Raw genomic sequence first — 15,118 nt, 5'->3', positions numbered from 1 at the left:
GAATGAGGATATATTTTCTTTATGCCTATCATTCATGATTAAACATAGCAGAGTCAGAAGATTATAATGCCTAATACTGAAAATTCTCAGAAATGGAATCAGAAGCTTGATGAAAGTTCCTTCTGAAGGCATTCAATAAAGTACTGGATCACTACTCATCTCAATGTGGTTGAAATTTGAGTGTACAATAGAAGATTTCATGGTTCTTACTGTAAAAAATAACAAGTACTGGAATCTGCTTGATTATGAAAGATAGTGGTACACCTAAGCAAGTGAGATAAGCAAAAATAACACTCCCCAACTTTAATATAGAAAAAGCAAGAGAGTTCCAGAAAAACATCTACTTCTGCTTTATTGACTATGCCAAAGCCTTTGACTGTGTGGATCACAACAAACTGTGGAAAATTCTGAAAGAGATGGGAATACCAGAACTCCTTAGCCATCCCCTGAGAAATCTATATCCAGGTCAAGAAGCAATAGTTAGAACTGGACATGGAACAATGAACTGGTTCCAAATTGGGAAAGCAGTAAGTCAAGGCTGTATACTGTTACCCTGCTTGTGTATCTTCTAAGCAGAGTACACCATGCAAAATGCCAGGCAGGATGAAGCACAAGCTGCAATCAAGATTGCTGGGAGAAATATCAATAACCTCAGATATACAAATGACACCACCCTTATGGCAGAAAGGGAAGAGGAACTGAAGAGTCTCTTGATGAAAGTGAAAGTGGAGAATGAAAAAAATTGGCTTAAAACTCAATATTTGAAAAATTAAGATCGTGGCAACTGGTCCCATCAGTTCATGGTAAATAGATGGGGAAACAATGGAAACAGTGAGAGACTATTTTCTTGGGCTCCAAAATCACTGCAGATCGTGATTGCAGCCATGAAATTAAAAGACGCTTGTTCCTTGGAAGAAAATCTAGGACCAACCTAGACAACATATTAAAAAGCAAAGTCATTACTTTGCCAACAAATGTCTGTCTTCTCAAAGCTATGGTTTTTCTAGTAGTCATGTATAGATGAGAGATTTGGAGTATAAAGAAAGCTGAGTGCTGAAGAATTGATGCTTTTGAACTGTGTTGTTGGAGAAGACTATTGAGAGTCCCTTGGACTGCAAGGAGATCAGACCAGTGCATCCTAAAGGAAATCAATATTCATTGGAAGAACTGATCCGGAAGCTACGTCTCCAATACTTTGGCTACCTGATGCGAAGAACTGACTCATTGGAAAAGGCCCTGATGCTGCGAAAGATTGAAGGTAGGAGGAGAATGGGACAACAGAGAATGAGATGGTTGGATGGCCTCACCAACTCAATGGACATGAGTTTGAGCAAGTTCTGGGAACTGATGATGGACACGTACCCTGGCTTGCTGTAGTCCATGAGCTGGCAAAGAATAGGACATTACTGAGTGACTGAACTGAACTGAACTGAACTGAAACTTTAAGAAGCTACACATTTTTTGGCTACATGTTTGGCAATAGAAAGTTCAGATGTTTAGTTTAGAGTGAGAAGGAAGAGTATGTTTGGATTTAGACATCCATAGAGAGAGAAACATATTTGCAAACACACAGCTATACTGTAATGTTTCTGTTCTCAGTACTACTGCCATTCTGGATTATTTTTCTTTTAGTTATTACATATTGTTCTGTGCCCTGGAGAATTAGGAGCATCCTTGAGTTCTACAACAAGATACCAATTGGTATCAGGAAGTAGGTATCTGGGTGAAGAACTCTGGCAAGACGTTACAATGATTCAAGAAAATGAAGAGACATATTTGTTTTCAAGTGATCAGAGGTAGATGTGAAAATAAAAAAGAAAAAGTTAAGGGGATTTTTTTTATCATTTCCTCCTAAACCTTTTTTTTTAATTTTTTTTAGTTTAAATTTTATTTCTTTTACTTTACAATACTGTATTGGTTTTGCCATACATTGACATGAATCAACCTTTTAAAATAAGATATATATTAAACAATAGGAGGTTTTGAAAATAGGTATCTGTTATTGGGCACATGATTCAAGTGAGAAATTCTTTGGCAGAGGAAAATTAAAATGATGCTCTTTAAGTGAAATGAGTCTCCAAAATAAGAAGCTATTTTAAGCAAAGCATTATTGGTCAACAGTGACTGGCTCATAATGTTGACTCCATATTTGCTGCCTATGTCAGGGAATGGATGGTATGCTCTGCCAATTACTGACAGTATATAAAGGCCCAAGGGAAGGAGAAGACACAGACACTTCAGAAACATCCTCTTGCAGTCCACCTGAATCCTCTTGCCTTGACGGCATGTGTTGTAACTACTACGGCAACTCCTGTGGCTATGGCTGTGGAAACGGCTATAGCTGTGGGTTCAGCCCCTATTATAGCTGTGGTTATGGAACCAGATATGGCTGTGGATATGGTTCAGGATATGGATGTGGATATGGGACAGGATATGGCTGTGGATTTGGCCCCTATTATGGCTGTGGCTATGGAACCAGGTATGGCTGTGGATATGGCTCTGGCTATGGCAGCTACTGGCCAGTGTGCTACAGGAGATATTATTCTTCTTGCTGCTAGAACCTCACCATCTAAGCCCTTTTTGCTTCTGAGATGAAGCCTCTAAAGATAATGCTGATTCAAGGATTTATAACCCACAATCTCCACTTCCAAGAAATCACATGCCTGACAGAGGATTTGACCTGCAAATACCTACTTTAGATTGACATCTTTGAGCCCTGAAGCTTCTTGGTAGTATCTCTGACTCTTCTGCAAATGTTCGTCTTTATTCTCTGATTCTCTGTTATGACTGTATTGATGATCCTAACAAAATCACTTGTTCTCAATAAAAACGATTCATTGTTTCTATCAAATCTCTGTGTACTTGCTTGTGAATTACTCTTTTTCCAGGCATTGTAGACTCAGTTGAAAACTGGGCAAACATGATGCATGAAGTTTGAGTTCTTCTTTGATGTAATGCAAACATTTCTTTCCATATCTGCATCAGAAATAGTGTCTTCTCCACCTGTTTCTTGTATCCCATGTACTCAGGCCCTCACATTCCCAAGCACAAATCTCCTGGTATTTCAGAACTGTGCTTTGTAAATCCCACCGTGTCTAGGATGGAACTAAAGGGGAAAGAGGAGGAAGAATGCCACTCTATTGAGGAAGTTGATGTAAAGTCTAAGGTAGACAAAAGATGACCTGAGTGCTTAAAAGAATGGAAGAGACACTTTCCAGGTTCATGAGAATTAGAATTAGATATAGGGATTAAGAACATGAGAATAAAGAACTAAGCAACAGAAAAGTAATACTAGAAATCTACTCATTTTGTCTGTTTTGATGTAATTGCCTATGTATTTGCATATACCGAGGTTGAGGAAATTGATTTCAATCACTTAACTGACAGTTTTGAGTATTTTTGAAAGGGTCTCAAATTAGACAGTGAAGGCAATGTAGGTGAATTAAAGACAAGCGTCTTGCTTTCACAGTGTTTATATTCCAGCCCGTGCATATAGAAAAACAAACAGCATAAATAATTCAGATAATTTGAAACTGACAATTTTGAGTGGAGGGAATAAAATAGGTAAATGCAAAAGAGAGTAAAAGTTGAAGTATTAGAGAGCTTTTTTGAACTTGTGACAAATGAGCTGATATCAATTGCAAAGAAAGGGCAGTAGCAAGTGTAAATGGGAGAAAATTTATGAAGTTTTGTAACAATGTGATTTGTTGGGCATGTATGAGATAATTCACACATCTAGAAAAGAGTTTTCACAAAATAACTCAACATACCTTCAAAATCTGAAATGGTACAACTCCCTTAATCAAAGAACATTTGAGACACTCAGGTTTAGGAAAATGGGAAAATGGAAATAATATATTCAAATATCTTACGGTTTATAATTGCTACACAAATGTTTAACTTCACCTATGTTTTTATTGGAGAAATGTTGATTAAGTGAAAATTATGTTAGGAACTGTTCTCAGAATTGGTTATTCAGTGATGTACAGAAAAGATATTGTTTTAGTTGTTTTGCACCACTGTCCAGAGATTTGAATGAGTTATTAGAATTAGTGCAGTAAAGATAGAAATCTTTCAGTAATTCAAGGATATTGTGGACAGAAAGTGTGTGCTGTCAGTAGTATTGAAAAGTGAACTGAATGCCAGAGAATCTGTGATGATGACAGAAAAGGAAAGAAATTGAAGAATGATAAAATTTGAAATAAGGTCTATTTTCTTTATGCCCCCAAGGCTATGGTTTTTCCTGTGGTTATGTATGGATGTGAGAGTTGAACTGTGAAGAAGGCTGAGCACCAAATAATTGATGCTTTTAACCTGTGGTGTTGGAGAAGACCCTTGAGAGTCCCTTGTACTGCAAGGAGATCCAACCAGTCCATTCTGAAGATCAGCCCTGGGATTTCTTTGAAGGGAATGATGCTGAAGCTGAAACTCCAGTACTTTGGCCACCTCATGCGAAGAGTTGACTCATTGGAAAAGACTTTGATACTGGGAGGGATTGGGGGCAGGAGGAGAAGGGGACGACAGAGGATGAGTTGGCTGGATGGCATCACTGACTCGATGGACATGAGTCTGGAGGGCTTCAAAGGGAAATTTTAGCAAATAGAGAAAGAAGAAATAAACCTATCATTCTCATACTATTCCAAAGAACTGAGGATGAGGGCACAATTCCATGTTCCTTCTACAAGGCCACTGTTATGCTGGCATCAAATCCAGAGAAAGAGACCACATAAAAGAGAAAATGATAGTTCAATATATTTGATGAAAATTGATACAAAAATTCCCATCAAAATATCAACAAACAAAATTCAACAATATGGAAAGGATCAAATAGCATGACTGAGTTGGATTTATTTGAGACTCACAAGGTTGGATCAATGTGTGTGATACACCACGTTAACAACAACAAAAAGACAAAAACCATAGCATCATTTGATAGACGTAGAAAAAGCATTTGAAAAAGTCCACATCCATTCATGATGGAAACTCTGGTCAAAGTGGGTGTAGAGGAAAAATAGCTTAGTAAAAGCTATTCATTTATGGCAAACCCACAACCAACATAATAGTCAGTATTGAAAAGATTAAAGCCTTCCTACTAAGTTCAGAAGCATGACAATCATGCTCACTCTTACCACTTCTACTTACGATAGAACTGGAAGTCCTAGCTACAGCAGTCAGACAAGAAAAAGAAATAGAAACATCCAGATTGGAAAGGAAGAGGTAACACTCACTATTTGTCCATGATACGGCACTTTATACTTCAGTTCAGTAGCTCAGTCATGTCCGACTCTTTGTGACTCCATGAACTGCAGTGCCAGGCTTCCCTGTCCATCACCAACTCCCAGAGCTTTCTCAAACTTATGTCCATCGCCTTGGTGATGCCATCCAACCATCTCATCCTCTTTGTCACTTTCTCTTCCTGTCTTCACTCTTTTCCAGCATCAGGGTCTTTTCCAATGAGTCAGTTCTTCACATCAGGTGGCCAAAGTACTGGAGTTTCAGCTTCAGCATCAGTCCTTTCAGTGAATATTCAGGACTGATTTCCTTTAGGACTGACTGGTTTGATTTCCAAGCAGTCCAAGGGACTCTCAATAGTCTTCTACAACACCGCAGTTCAAAAACATCAGTTCTTCGGTGCTCGGCTTTCTTTATGATCCAACTCTCACATCCATGCATGACTACTGGAAAAACCATACCTTTGACTAGATGGACCTTTGTTGGCAAAAAAAAAAAAAAAAGTCTCTGCTTTTTAATATGCTGTCTAGGTTGGTCATAGATTTTCTTCCAAGGAGCAAGTATCTTTTAATTTCATGGCTGTAGTCAACATCTGCAGTGATTTTGTACCTTATGTAGTGAAATCAAATCTCCACCCTCAAACCATAAATAACTAATAAATTCAGTAAGCTGCATGATACAAGATTAATATACAGAAATCTGCTATGTTTTTATAGCTCATAATAAAACATTCAGAAGAGAAAGTAGAATGAATCTCATATGAAACTGCATCAAAAAATACCTAGAAATAAACCTAGACACAGAGGTGAAAGACCTATGCTTTGAAAATTATTAAATTTTCATTAACAAAATTGCAAATGATACAAAGAAATGAAAATATATCTTATGTCTTTGGATTGGAAAAATTAATTATAGCCACACTACCAAAAGAAGCCCACAGATTTAATGTAATCTCCATCAGAATAACTATGACATTTTTCACAGTAGTAGAATAAAATTTTTTTTAATTCACAGAATTAGAATAAATAATCCTAAAATTCATAGAAAAATAATCTTAAACTAGAACAGCCAAAGATCCCCAATTTCCAAAGAACTCTTCAGAATAAAGGACAAAACTGGACAACCGTCCCAAAGTTCAGACAATACTACAGTGTGGTGTTTGCCCCAAAACAGGGCTGCCCAAGTGTCACCGTGGTATGGGTTGCCAATGCAGGAGACTTAAGAGACCTGGGTTTGCTCCCTGGGTCTGGAAGATCCCTTGGAGTAGGAAATGGCAAACCACTCCAGTATTCCTGCATGGAACATTCCATGCACAGAGGAGCCTGGTGGGCTACAGTCCATGGGGTCTCAAAGAGTTGGACATGACTGAGCACACATATGTACACACAGACCCAGGTCAGTGGAACAGAATACAGAGGCCAGAAATAATGCCATAAATTAACCTATGGCAGAGGAGGCAAGAATATACAATGGTGAAAAGACAGTCTCTTCAAGTGCTACATGGAAAACAGGAGAGCTATATGTAAAACTATGAGATTAGAAAATTGCCTCATACCATATACAAAAATAAACTCAAAATGGGCTAAAGACCTAAATGTAAGACCTGAAAATATAAAACTCTTAGAAGAAAACAGAAAGGATCACTCTTTGACATAAATTGTAAAAACTATTTTTGGATCTGTGTCCTAAGGCAAAAGAATTAAAAGTTAAAATAAACAAACAGAACATAATTACACTTAAAAGGTTTTGCCCAGCAAAAGGAAGTAGCTGAAAAATGAAAAGACAACCTATGAACTGGAAGAATATATTTGCAAATGATGTGACTGACAAGGTGCTAATATCCAAATTAGATAAATAGCTCACACAGCTCAAAAAAAACAAAACAAAACAAAACAAAATAAACAAACCAAAAACCAACCCAGACAAGAAATTTGTTATTTGGGCACATGACTCTACTGAGACAATTCTTTGGCAGTGAAAATTCAAATGATGCTCTTTTAATAAAACTGGAATCACCAAAATAGCAAGCTCATTTAAAAGAAACCATTAGTGACTGTCAGCAGTGACTGGTGAGTAATGTTGCTTGCATATTTGTTTTCTATGTCAGGGAATGAATGGTATGCTCTGCCAATTAGTGACAGTATATAAAGGGCCGTGGGGAGAAGAAAACACACACATTTCGAAAACATCCTCTTGCAGTCCACCTGAATCCACTTGCCTTGACAACATGTGTTGCAACTACTACGGCAACTCCTGCGGCTATGGCTATGGAAACAGCTATAGCTGTGGATTCAGCCCCTATTATGGCTGTGGTTATGGGACTGGCTATGGATATGGCTCAGGATATGGCTGTGGATTCAGCCCCTATTATGGCTGTGGCTACGGCTCCCATTATGGCTGTGGTTATGGGACAAGATATGGCTGCGGATATGGCTCCAGATACTGCAGTTACTGGCCAATCTGCTACAGATATTGTTCTTCTTGCTGCTAGAATATCACCATCCAAGCCTTCTGAAATAACACATCTAAAGATAATGCTTCTGAAATAACACATCTAAAGATAATGCTGATTCAAGGATTTTTAAGCTACATTTCTATATCTAAGAAATTACCTGAGTATCACCACTGAGGAGCCTTTAACAGTGTAACCAACTTGATTTGGCTGAAGAATCAGAAGTCCTCCATTAGACCAGAAACTCATCTTTTCACATACAGCCTTATCAGAGTTTTGTGTTATGAGATGTTAGTCCATTCCCCTCACTCAATCATTCTTGCCTTCTTCCATCACTACTGTTCCTTACACATTTAGTTCAAAGGCTTAAGGTAAGTAGGGTCACTTTGATACTTACAGCAAAAGCCCATCTTCAGTTCCTAGTATATTTATGACATCAAGTACCACAAAACTCAACTTTATCAGAAGTTCTCAACCTTCTACAAGAATGTTCATTGTGACTTTGAAATATAATATGTCTCCTTTCTTCTAAATAATCCTCTCTAACATACTTACCTTTTCGACATGTAAAAGAGGGAAATGGGTATCATTTCTTCTGCTGTTAATATTTTTCTTGCCACCAAATTTTTCAGCTTAAAAATATCTATTTGTACTTCAAAACTCAGATCTGTAATCAGCTCCTGTGAGATGCCTTTCCTCCGTGTTATTGTATGAACTGGATCATCCTCCTCTTGAATCCTGAGGCTTCCCTAGTGGCTCAGGAAAGTATCTGCCTCCAATGCAAGAGATGTAGTTTCGATCCCCGGGTCTGGAAGATCCCCAGGAGGAGGAAATGGCAACCCCCTCCAGTGTTCTTGCCTGGGAAATCCCAAGGACAGAGGGGCCTGGTGGGCTATATAGTCCATGGGGTTGCAAAGAGTCTGACATGACCTAGCAACAAGCCACCACCACCAGCACCTCCTGGCTCTTATGTGCAGACACATCTCAAAGCACTTGTCAAAGTTTATTAAAACTATGTCTTGCCTCACTAATTGAAACATAACTTCATACCAAACTTTCAAACTTTCATGACCAAACATTCAGTACAAAAAGAACCTTGTTGCTTTGTTTGTTGGGGTAGGGGGGCTTTTGTTTGTTTGTTTGTTTTTGTTTGCTTATCTTAGTTTCTAGATTTTATTTAAATTAACTTTTTTCAGAATCTGGCAGACTCCAAAATTTAGATTATTTTTCACTACAAGAGCCATGAAATCCGAGTTAGAAGGGAATATAAATTTAAGAAGATCATTCTTTCCACTGGATATACTTGAATTTCAACAACAAAGGAATAAGTGGTGATCGAGTACTTTATTGAATGTCTTTAACAGAGATTTTTACAAGGCTGCCAACTTCAATTTTTGAGAAGTTTCATTATCAGACATTTTTCCTTCAGCTGAGAAATCATTCTACCAATTTTTCTGATATTGGTCACTGGTCTAATCTGACACTCTGCTATGTTTCTTCCCAAACCATAAAGAACATATATTCCCATTCCATTTTTCTTATCCTTCAGTTTCTTACCTTTTCTGTCCTCCTTGAAATGCAAAACTATAAATTCTACTTGACAAATTCTCTGGTACAAACATGTTACTTTTCAGTGCCACAGCCAACACACTCTCTGTCAACAGTATCCCTGGATTATTGAAAAGCTCTTTTATCTTTGTTGCATTATTTCTAATACCTTTCCATTCAGATCTCTGGATACTGGCTTAAAACAGTAAAGACAACTCCCATTCTGTGCATCCTGGAATAATCATCTCTGAGTACAGTCCCTGATACATAATTTGGACTCAATATTCTTCCATAAAAATGGATGAATCAAGTCAACCATATATTCAAACACTGGAGCCACATATAGTCTACAAGACATTTGATTATATGCCTAAATTGTTTGAATACAAATTTCTTCTTTCTAAAATGAGGCCTACCTATTTTTACATGATTGTTTTCCTTATGTTTCATACATATTTAGTGTTCTGGTTAGGAAATTTACTGAATAAATGCTAATCTCTTTATCTCACTATCCTTTTTTTTTTTCCTCTTGGGTATATATATATTTATTTTGTGATTATTATTTTAATACATGTTATTTAAGTATGCACTTGTCAGAATCTAAACATAAATTTTAATTTTAAATAATTTTGCTTTTTTTTTTTTTGCAGTAATGAGGTGAACCTAGAAATTCTCATATTGAATGAAGTAAATCAGACAGAGAAAGACAAATATATGATATGATTTTTTTAGATTTCTATGGAATCTAAAAATAATAATACAAATGAACCTATTTATAAAACAGAAATAGAGTCACAGAAGTAGAAAACAAGCATGGTTACCAAGGGGTGGGGGGTGAAGGGAGGACAGAAGGAGATAAACTGGGAGGTTAAGAATGACATATTCACACTGCTATATATATATAAAATAGATAACTAATAAAAATCTACTGTATAGCACAGGGAACTCTACCCAATATTCTGTAATGACCTATATAGGAACAGAATCTAAAAAAGGAGTGGATATAGGTATGTATATGACTGATTCACTTTGCTGTATAGCAGAAACTAGCACAACATTGTAAATCAACTATACTCCAAAAAAAATTAAATTTTTAAAATCTCATTTTTCTAGTTCAATAGTTTTAAATTCTTGTTTAATAATAGCTTTAAAATACCCATGTTTATTTGTACTGAAATCCTGATTTAGTCTGAATTTAATGTAATAGCTTTATAACATAAAAGAAGTCATTCTATGGTATGCACATATATATGCCCTAGTTAAAAACACTTTTATGATGAGGTAGCAAAACCCCTCAGAATATAAATTATCTCCTATTGACCTTTTTGCACTCTGACTGAGCCATTTTGTATAGTAATTTATTACTCAAAATACAGTATCAACATTATGTCAACATAATGGGCATGGAATCATGCATATTTTCATGTTTAGAAATTAAAGAATAACTTTATGTTATATTTTTAAACCATGTTTTGGGAACATGTTTAAGCAAAAATTTGATATCAATATTTTTGAAACTCCACAAGAGTAAAAAGATAAGTCCATAGTAGGAAAATATTTTATTTCTAGAACTATGTCTATTTTGATAACTTGAATTAAGTATCATCTTTTCTTGTGGTCATGTATGGATGTGAGACTTGGACTGTGAAGAAGGCTGAGCGCTGAAGAATTGACGCTTTTGAACTGTGGTTTTGGAGAAGACTCTTGAGAGTCCCTTGGACTGCAAGGAGATCCAATCAATCCATTCTGAAGGAGATCAGCCCCGGGTGTTCTTTGGAAGGAATGATGCTAAAGCTGAAACTCCAGTACTTTGGCCACCTCATGCGAAGAGCTGACTCATTGGAAAAGACTCTGATGCTGGGAGGGATTGGGGGCAGGAGGAGAAGGGGACAACCGAGGATGAGATGGCTGGATGGCAACACTGACTGGACGTGAGTCTGAGTGAACTCCGGAAGTTGGTGATGGACAGGGAGGCCTGGCATGCTGCAATTCATGGGGTCGCAAAGAGTCAGACATGACTGAGTGACTGAACTGAACCAACTGAACTTGCAGTAAGACATTTCAGTCAAGATCAAAGGCTTGTTAAACAGTAGGTTTTAAATATCCATGTAAAATATGTTCTAAAGATTCCCATAATTATGACTATATATGGACTTACCTGGTGGTTCAGACCATAAAGAATCTGCATGCAATGTGGGAAACCTGAGTTTGATTCCTGGGTCGGGAAGATCCCCTGGAGAATGGAATGACTACCTACTCCAGTATTTTTGCCATTGACAGAGGAGCCTGGCAGGCTACAGTCCAACGGGTCACAAAGAATCACGCACAACTGAATAGCTTTCACTTCACTTCACTTCATAGATTTCCTCCTTAGGGTATATTTTTTCTACCTTCAAATCCCCCCAAATCTCCTAGCCTACACTCTCATTAAATACTGAGAAGATTCCTTCTAATCAGTTCATCTCTATTGCATGTTGTAAAATATCTTTATACACATTATCTCAAAACATTTTCACATCCTCTTAAAATATATACAGTGGGTACTTGACAAAAAAGTGTTTGGAGAAAGAAGCTGAGGCTCAGAATGATTAAGTCACTATCTTGAAATCACACAGCAATTGAGTGTCAGAGCCGTTTTCATAGTCTTCTGCTAGTGAGCTCACTGTCATATGCTCCTCCTGGCCAGGCCCTCTACTGCTTTGGAAGAGGTATGGGCTGTGCTCTAAATAATCTGAAGAGAAAAAGGAAAGTCTGAGAGTTCCTCTCTAAGTCTGCTTAGTGATTACACACCTCCACTGGTGGTAATCAGTTCAGTTCAGTCACTCAGTCATGTCTGATTCTTTGGAACTTCAAGGACCACAGCACATCAGGCATCCCTGTCCATCACCAACTCCTGGAGCTTACTCAAACTCATGTCCATTGAGTTGCTGATGCCATCCAACCATCTCATTCTCTGTCATCCCCTTCTCCTCCCATCTTCAATCTTTCCCAGAATCAGGGACTTTTCCAATGAGTCAGTTCTTCACATCAGGTGGCCCAAGTATTGGAGTTTCAGCTTCAGCATCAGTCCTTCCAATGAATATTCAGGACTGATCTCCTTTAGGATTGACTGGTTTGACCTCCTTGCAGTCCAAGGGACTCTCAAGAGTCTTCTCCAACACCACACTTCAAAAGCATCAATTCTTCAGTGCTCAGCTTTCTTTAGAGTCCAACTGTCACATCCAGACATGACTACTGGAAAAACCATAGCCTTGACTAGACAGACCTTTGCTGGCAAAGTAATGTCTCTACTTTTCAATATGTTGTCTAGGTTGGTCATAACTTTTCTTACAAGGAGTAAGCATCTTTTAATTTCATGCCTGCAATCACCATCTGCAGTGATTTTGGAGCCCAAAAAGATAAAAGTCTGACACTGTTTCCACTGTTTCCTCACTTATTTGCCATAAAGTGATAGAACCAGATTCCATGATCTTAGTTTTCTGAATGTTGAGTTTTAAGCCACCTTTTTGACTCTCCTCTTTCACTTTCATCAAGAGGCTCTTTAGTTCTTCTTCTCTTTCTGCCATAAGGGTGATGTCATCTGCATATCTGAAGTTATTGATATTTCTCCCGGCAATTTTGATTCCAGCTTGTGCTTCATCCAGTCCAGCATTTCTCATGATGTACTCTGCATAGAAGTTAAATAAGCAGGGTGACAATATACAGCCTTGATGTATTCCTTTCCCTATTTGGAATCAGTCTGTTGTTTCATGTCCAGTTCTAACTGGTTCTTCCTGACTTGCATATAGATTTCTCAAGAGGCAGGTCAGGTGGTCTGGTATTTCCATCTCTTTCAGAATTTTCCAGTTTGTGGTAATCCACACAGTCAAAGTCTTTGGCATAGTCAATAAAGCAGAAATAGATGTTTTTTTTGGAGATGTCTTGCTTTTTTGATAATCCAACAGAATCTGCCAATTCAATCTCTGGTTCCTCTACTTTTTTTTTTCTAAATCCAGCTTGAACACCTGGAAGTTCATGGTTCACGTACTGTTGAAGTCTGGCTTAGAGAATTTTGATCATTACTAGTGTGTGGGATGAGTGCAATTGTGCAGTAGTTTTTGCATTCTTGGCATTGCCTTTCTTTGGGATTGGAATGAACACTGACCTTTTCCAGTCCTGCGGCTACTGCTGAGGCGGTGGTAATAAATGTATGCAAAGACTTGTTGTCCCACTCCCGTATCTGACTGGCCAGTTCCTACTCAAGCCTCGTGTCAAGTGCCCCATCTTCTCAGAACTCTTTCCTGATTCTCACAACACTAACAACCTTCCATATTTTATAACTTTCATAACACATGGCTACAAAAACAATTGCTTCATTTCTATTTTTAATCTTATTATGTTACTTCTATATAACATTATGAATTCACTGAGAACTGGGCCCATTGGATGGATAGATGAGAGATACATAAATACATAGATACATAGATAAACTGCCCACAACATCTAACACCACATGCTTTACCTCTCTTTCCTTAGCCTCTATATTGGTTAATAACTCCTGCCTATACTGCTGAGTATCCAGAAGACCTGACATGATTTTATTTGAAGACAGAATTGTTGAAAATCCCACCAGCCATGATATTCTTCCTATTTTTCTAAAATACTTTGCAGTGTGAAAATCTGACTCTCCCCTCCATCCGCACTCCCTACTCCTACAACATTTGTGGAAGGCACAAATCAGAGAAAGGGTACCCCCCTTGACTTCCTTGTTTCCAGAGTCCCAACATCATTTTCTGTCAGGCAGCCTCAATACTGCTGAGTCAGTGCTGAGCTGTGTCTATACAGCTGTATCTGAGCAGTATCTATACCCCCCATGGAAATCTCCAAGGCTGTAACAGCTCAAAGTGCTTAGGAGGTGAAAGTGTCAATGTAAGATGCAAGCGGGTAGCCAGGGGGATGGGCTGCAAGACTGAGAGTTACCCACAGTGTCTGACCTTTAGATGTGCCCTCAAGTGCGGTGGGAAACACTGAATCAACCCACTCTGTGACATAAAAATTTGCTTCAGAAAAGCTCATTTTACTAGGCACTTCTAATTTAAAATATCTCTTTTTAATTTGCTCTTCCCTAGGGTTTTATCTAGCTGATAATAAGACTAGAATAACATTTTATTTTTCATAATCCCAGCTTTATTGGAAATTTGTCTCTCATGTGACTCATCACTTTGCAAAGACTAAAATAAGTGTTGTGTCCTCTAATTAAATTCAGTGGCTTTGAAATCATCTGTGTGTGTATGTGTGCATGTAGGCACACCTATTTGTTGCATATGTGTGCATATGTTTATCCTTATTGGCAAGACTAGTAAAATTATTATCATTTTCCACACTTAACATAAAATAATACAGTAAGACTGAGGATTTCTAACAAGCCAGAGAAATTGAGAGGTATTTTACTATTGTTCCCTATATTTTTCTGGTGCTCATGCTCAGTTGTGTCTGACTCTTTGTGACCCTTTGGACTGTTACCTATCAGGCTCCTCTGCCCATGTGATTTTCCAGGCAAGAATATTGGAGTAGGTTACCATTTCCTTCTCCAAGGGATCTTCCCAGCCCAGGAACTGAAACTGTCTCCTGTGTCTCCAGCATTGTAGACAGACTTTTTATCCACTGAGCCACTGGGAAAGTAATTTTCATACAAATTTAAAGATTAGATTCTATTTACAGTTATTACAAAGTGTTGACTGAATTTCCCATGTTGTATAAGACTCCCTTGAGCCTATCTTACACCCAGGAGTTTGAGTTTTTAAAAAATAAGTGACTTGGCCAGAAACATGCAGCTATATAATGATAGAGATAAAACAGTCATTGAATTCCAAATTCCAGATACCATTTTTACTTCAAGAAAAGGAA

General features: G+C 37.8%; 1 protein-coding gene across 1 annotated transcript; it reads left to right on the top strand.

The window, feature by feature from the left end:
- Nucleotides 1-2,285: 2,285 nt before the first annotated feature.
- Nucleotides 2,286-2,558, top strand: LOC138075720 (keratin-associated protein 21-1-like). The gene has a single exon (XM_068967685.1). It carries the CDS (start codon nucleotides 2,286-2,288, stop codon nucleotides 2,556-2,558), a length of 273 nt encoding a protein of 90 aa, XP_068823786.1.
- The last annotated feature ends 12,560 nt before the right edge of the window (nucleotides 2,559-15,118 follow it).

This window comes from Capricornis sumatraensis, chromosome 1, assembly GCF_032405125.1.
Source record: "Capricornis sumatraensis isolate serow.1 chromosome 1, serow.2, whole genome shotgun sequence".
NCBI lineage: Eukaryota > Metazoa > Chordata > Mammalia > Artiodactyla > Bovidae > Capricornis > Capricornis sumatraensis.
Note: the sequence above shows the minus strand (reverse complement) of the source record. Positions and strands in the feature narration are given on the sequence as shown.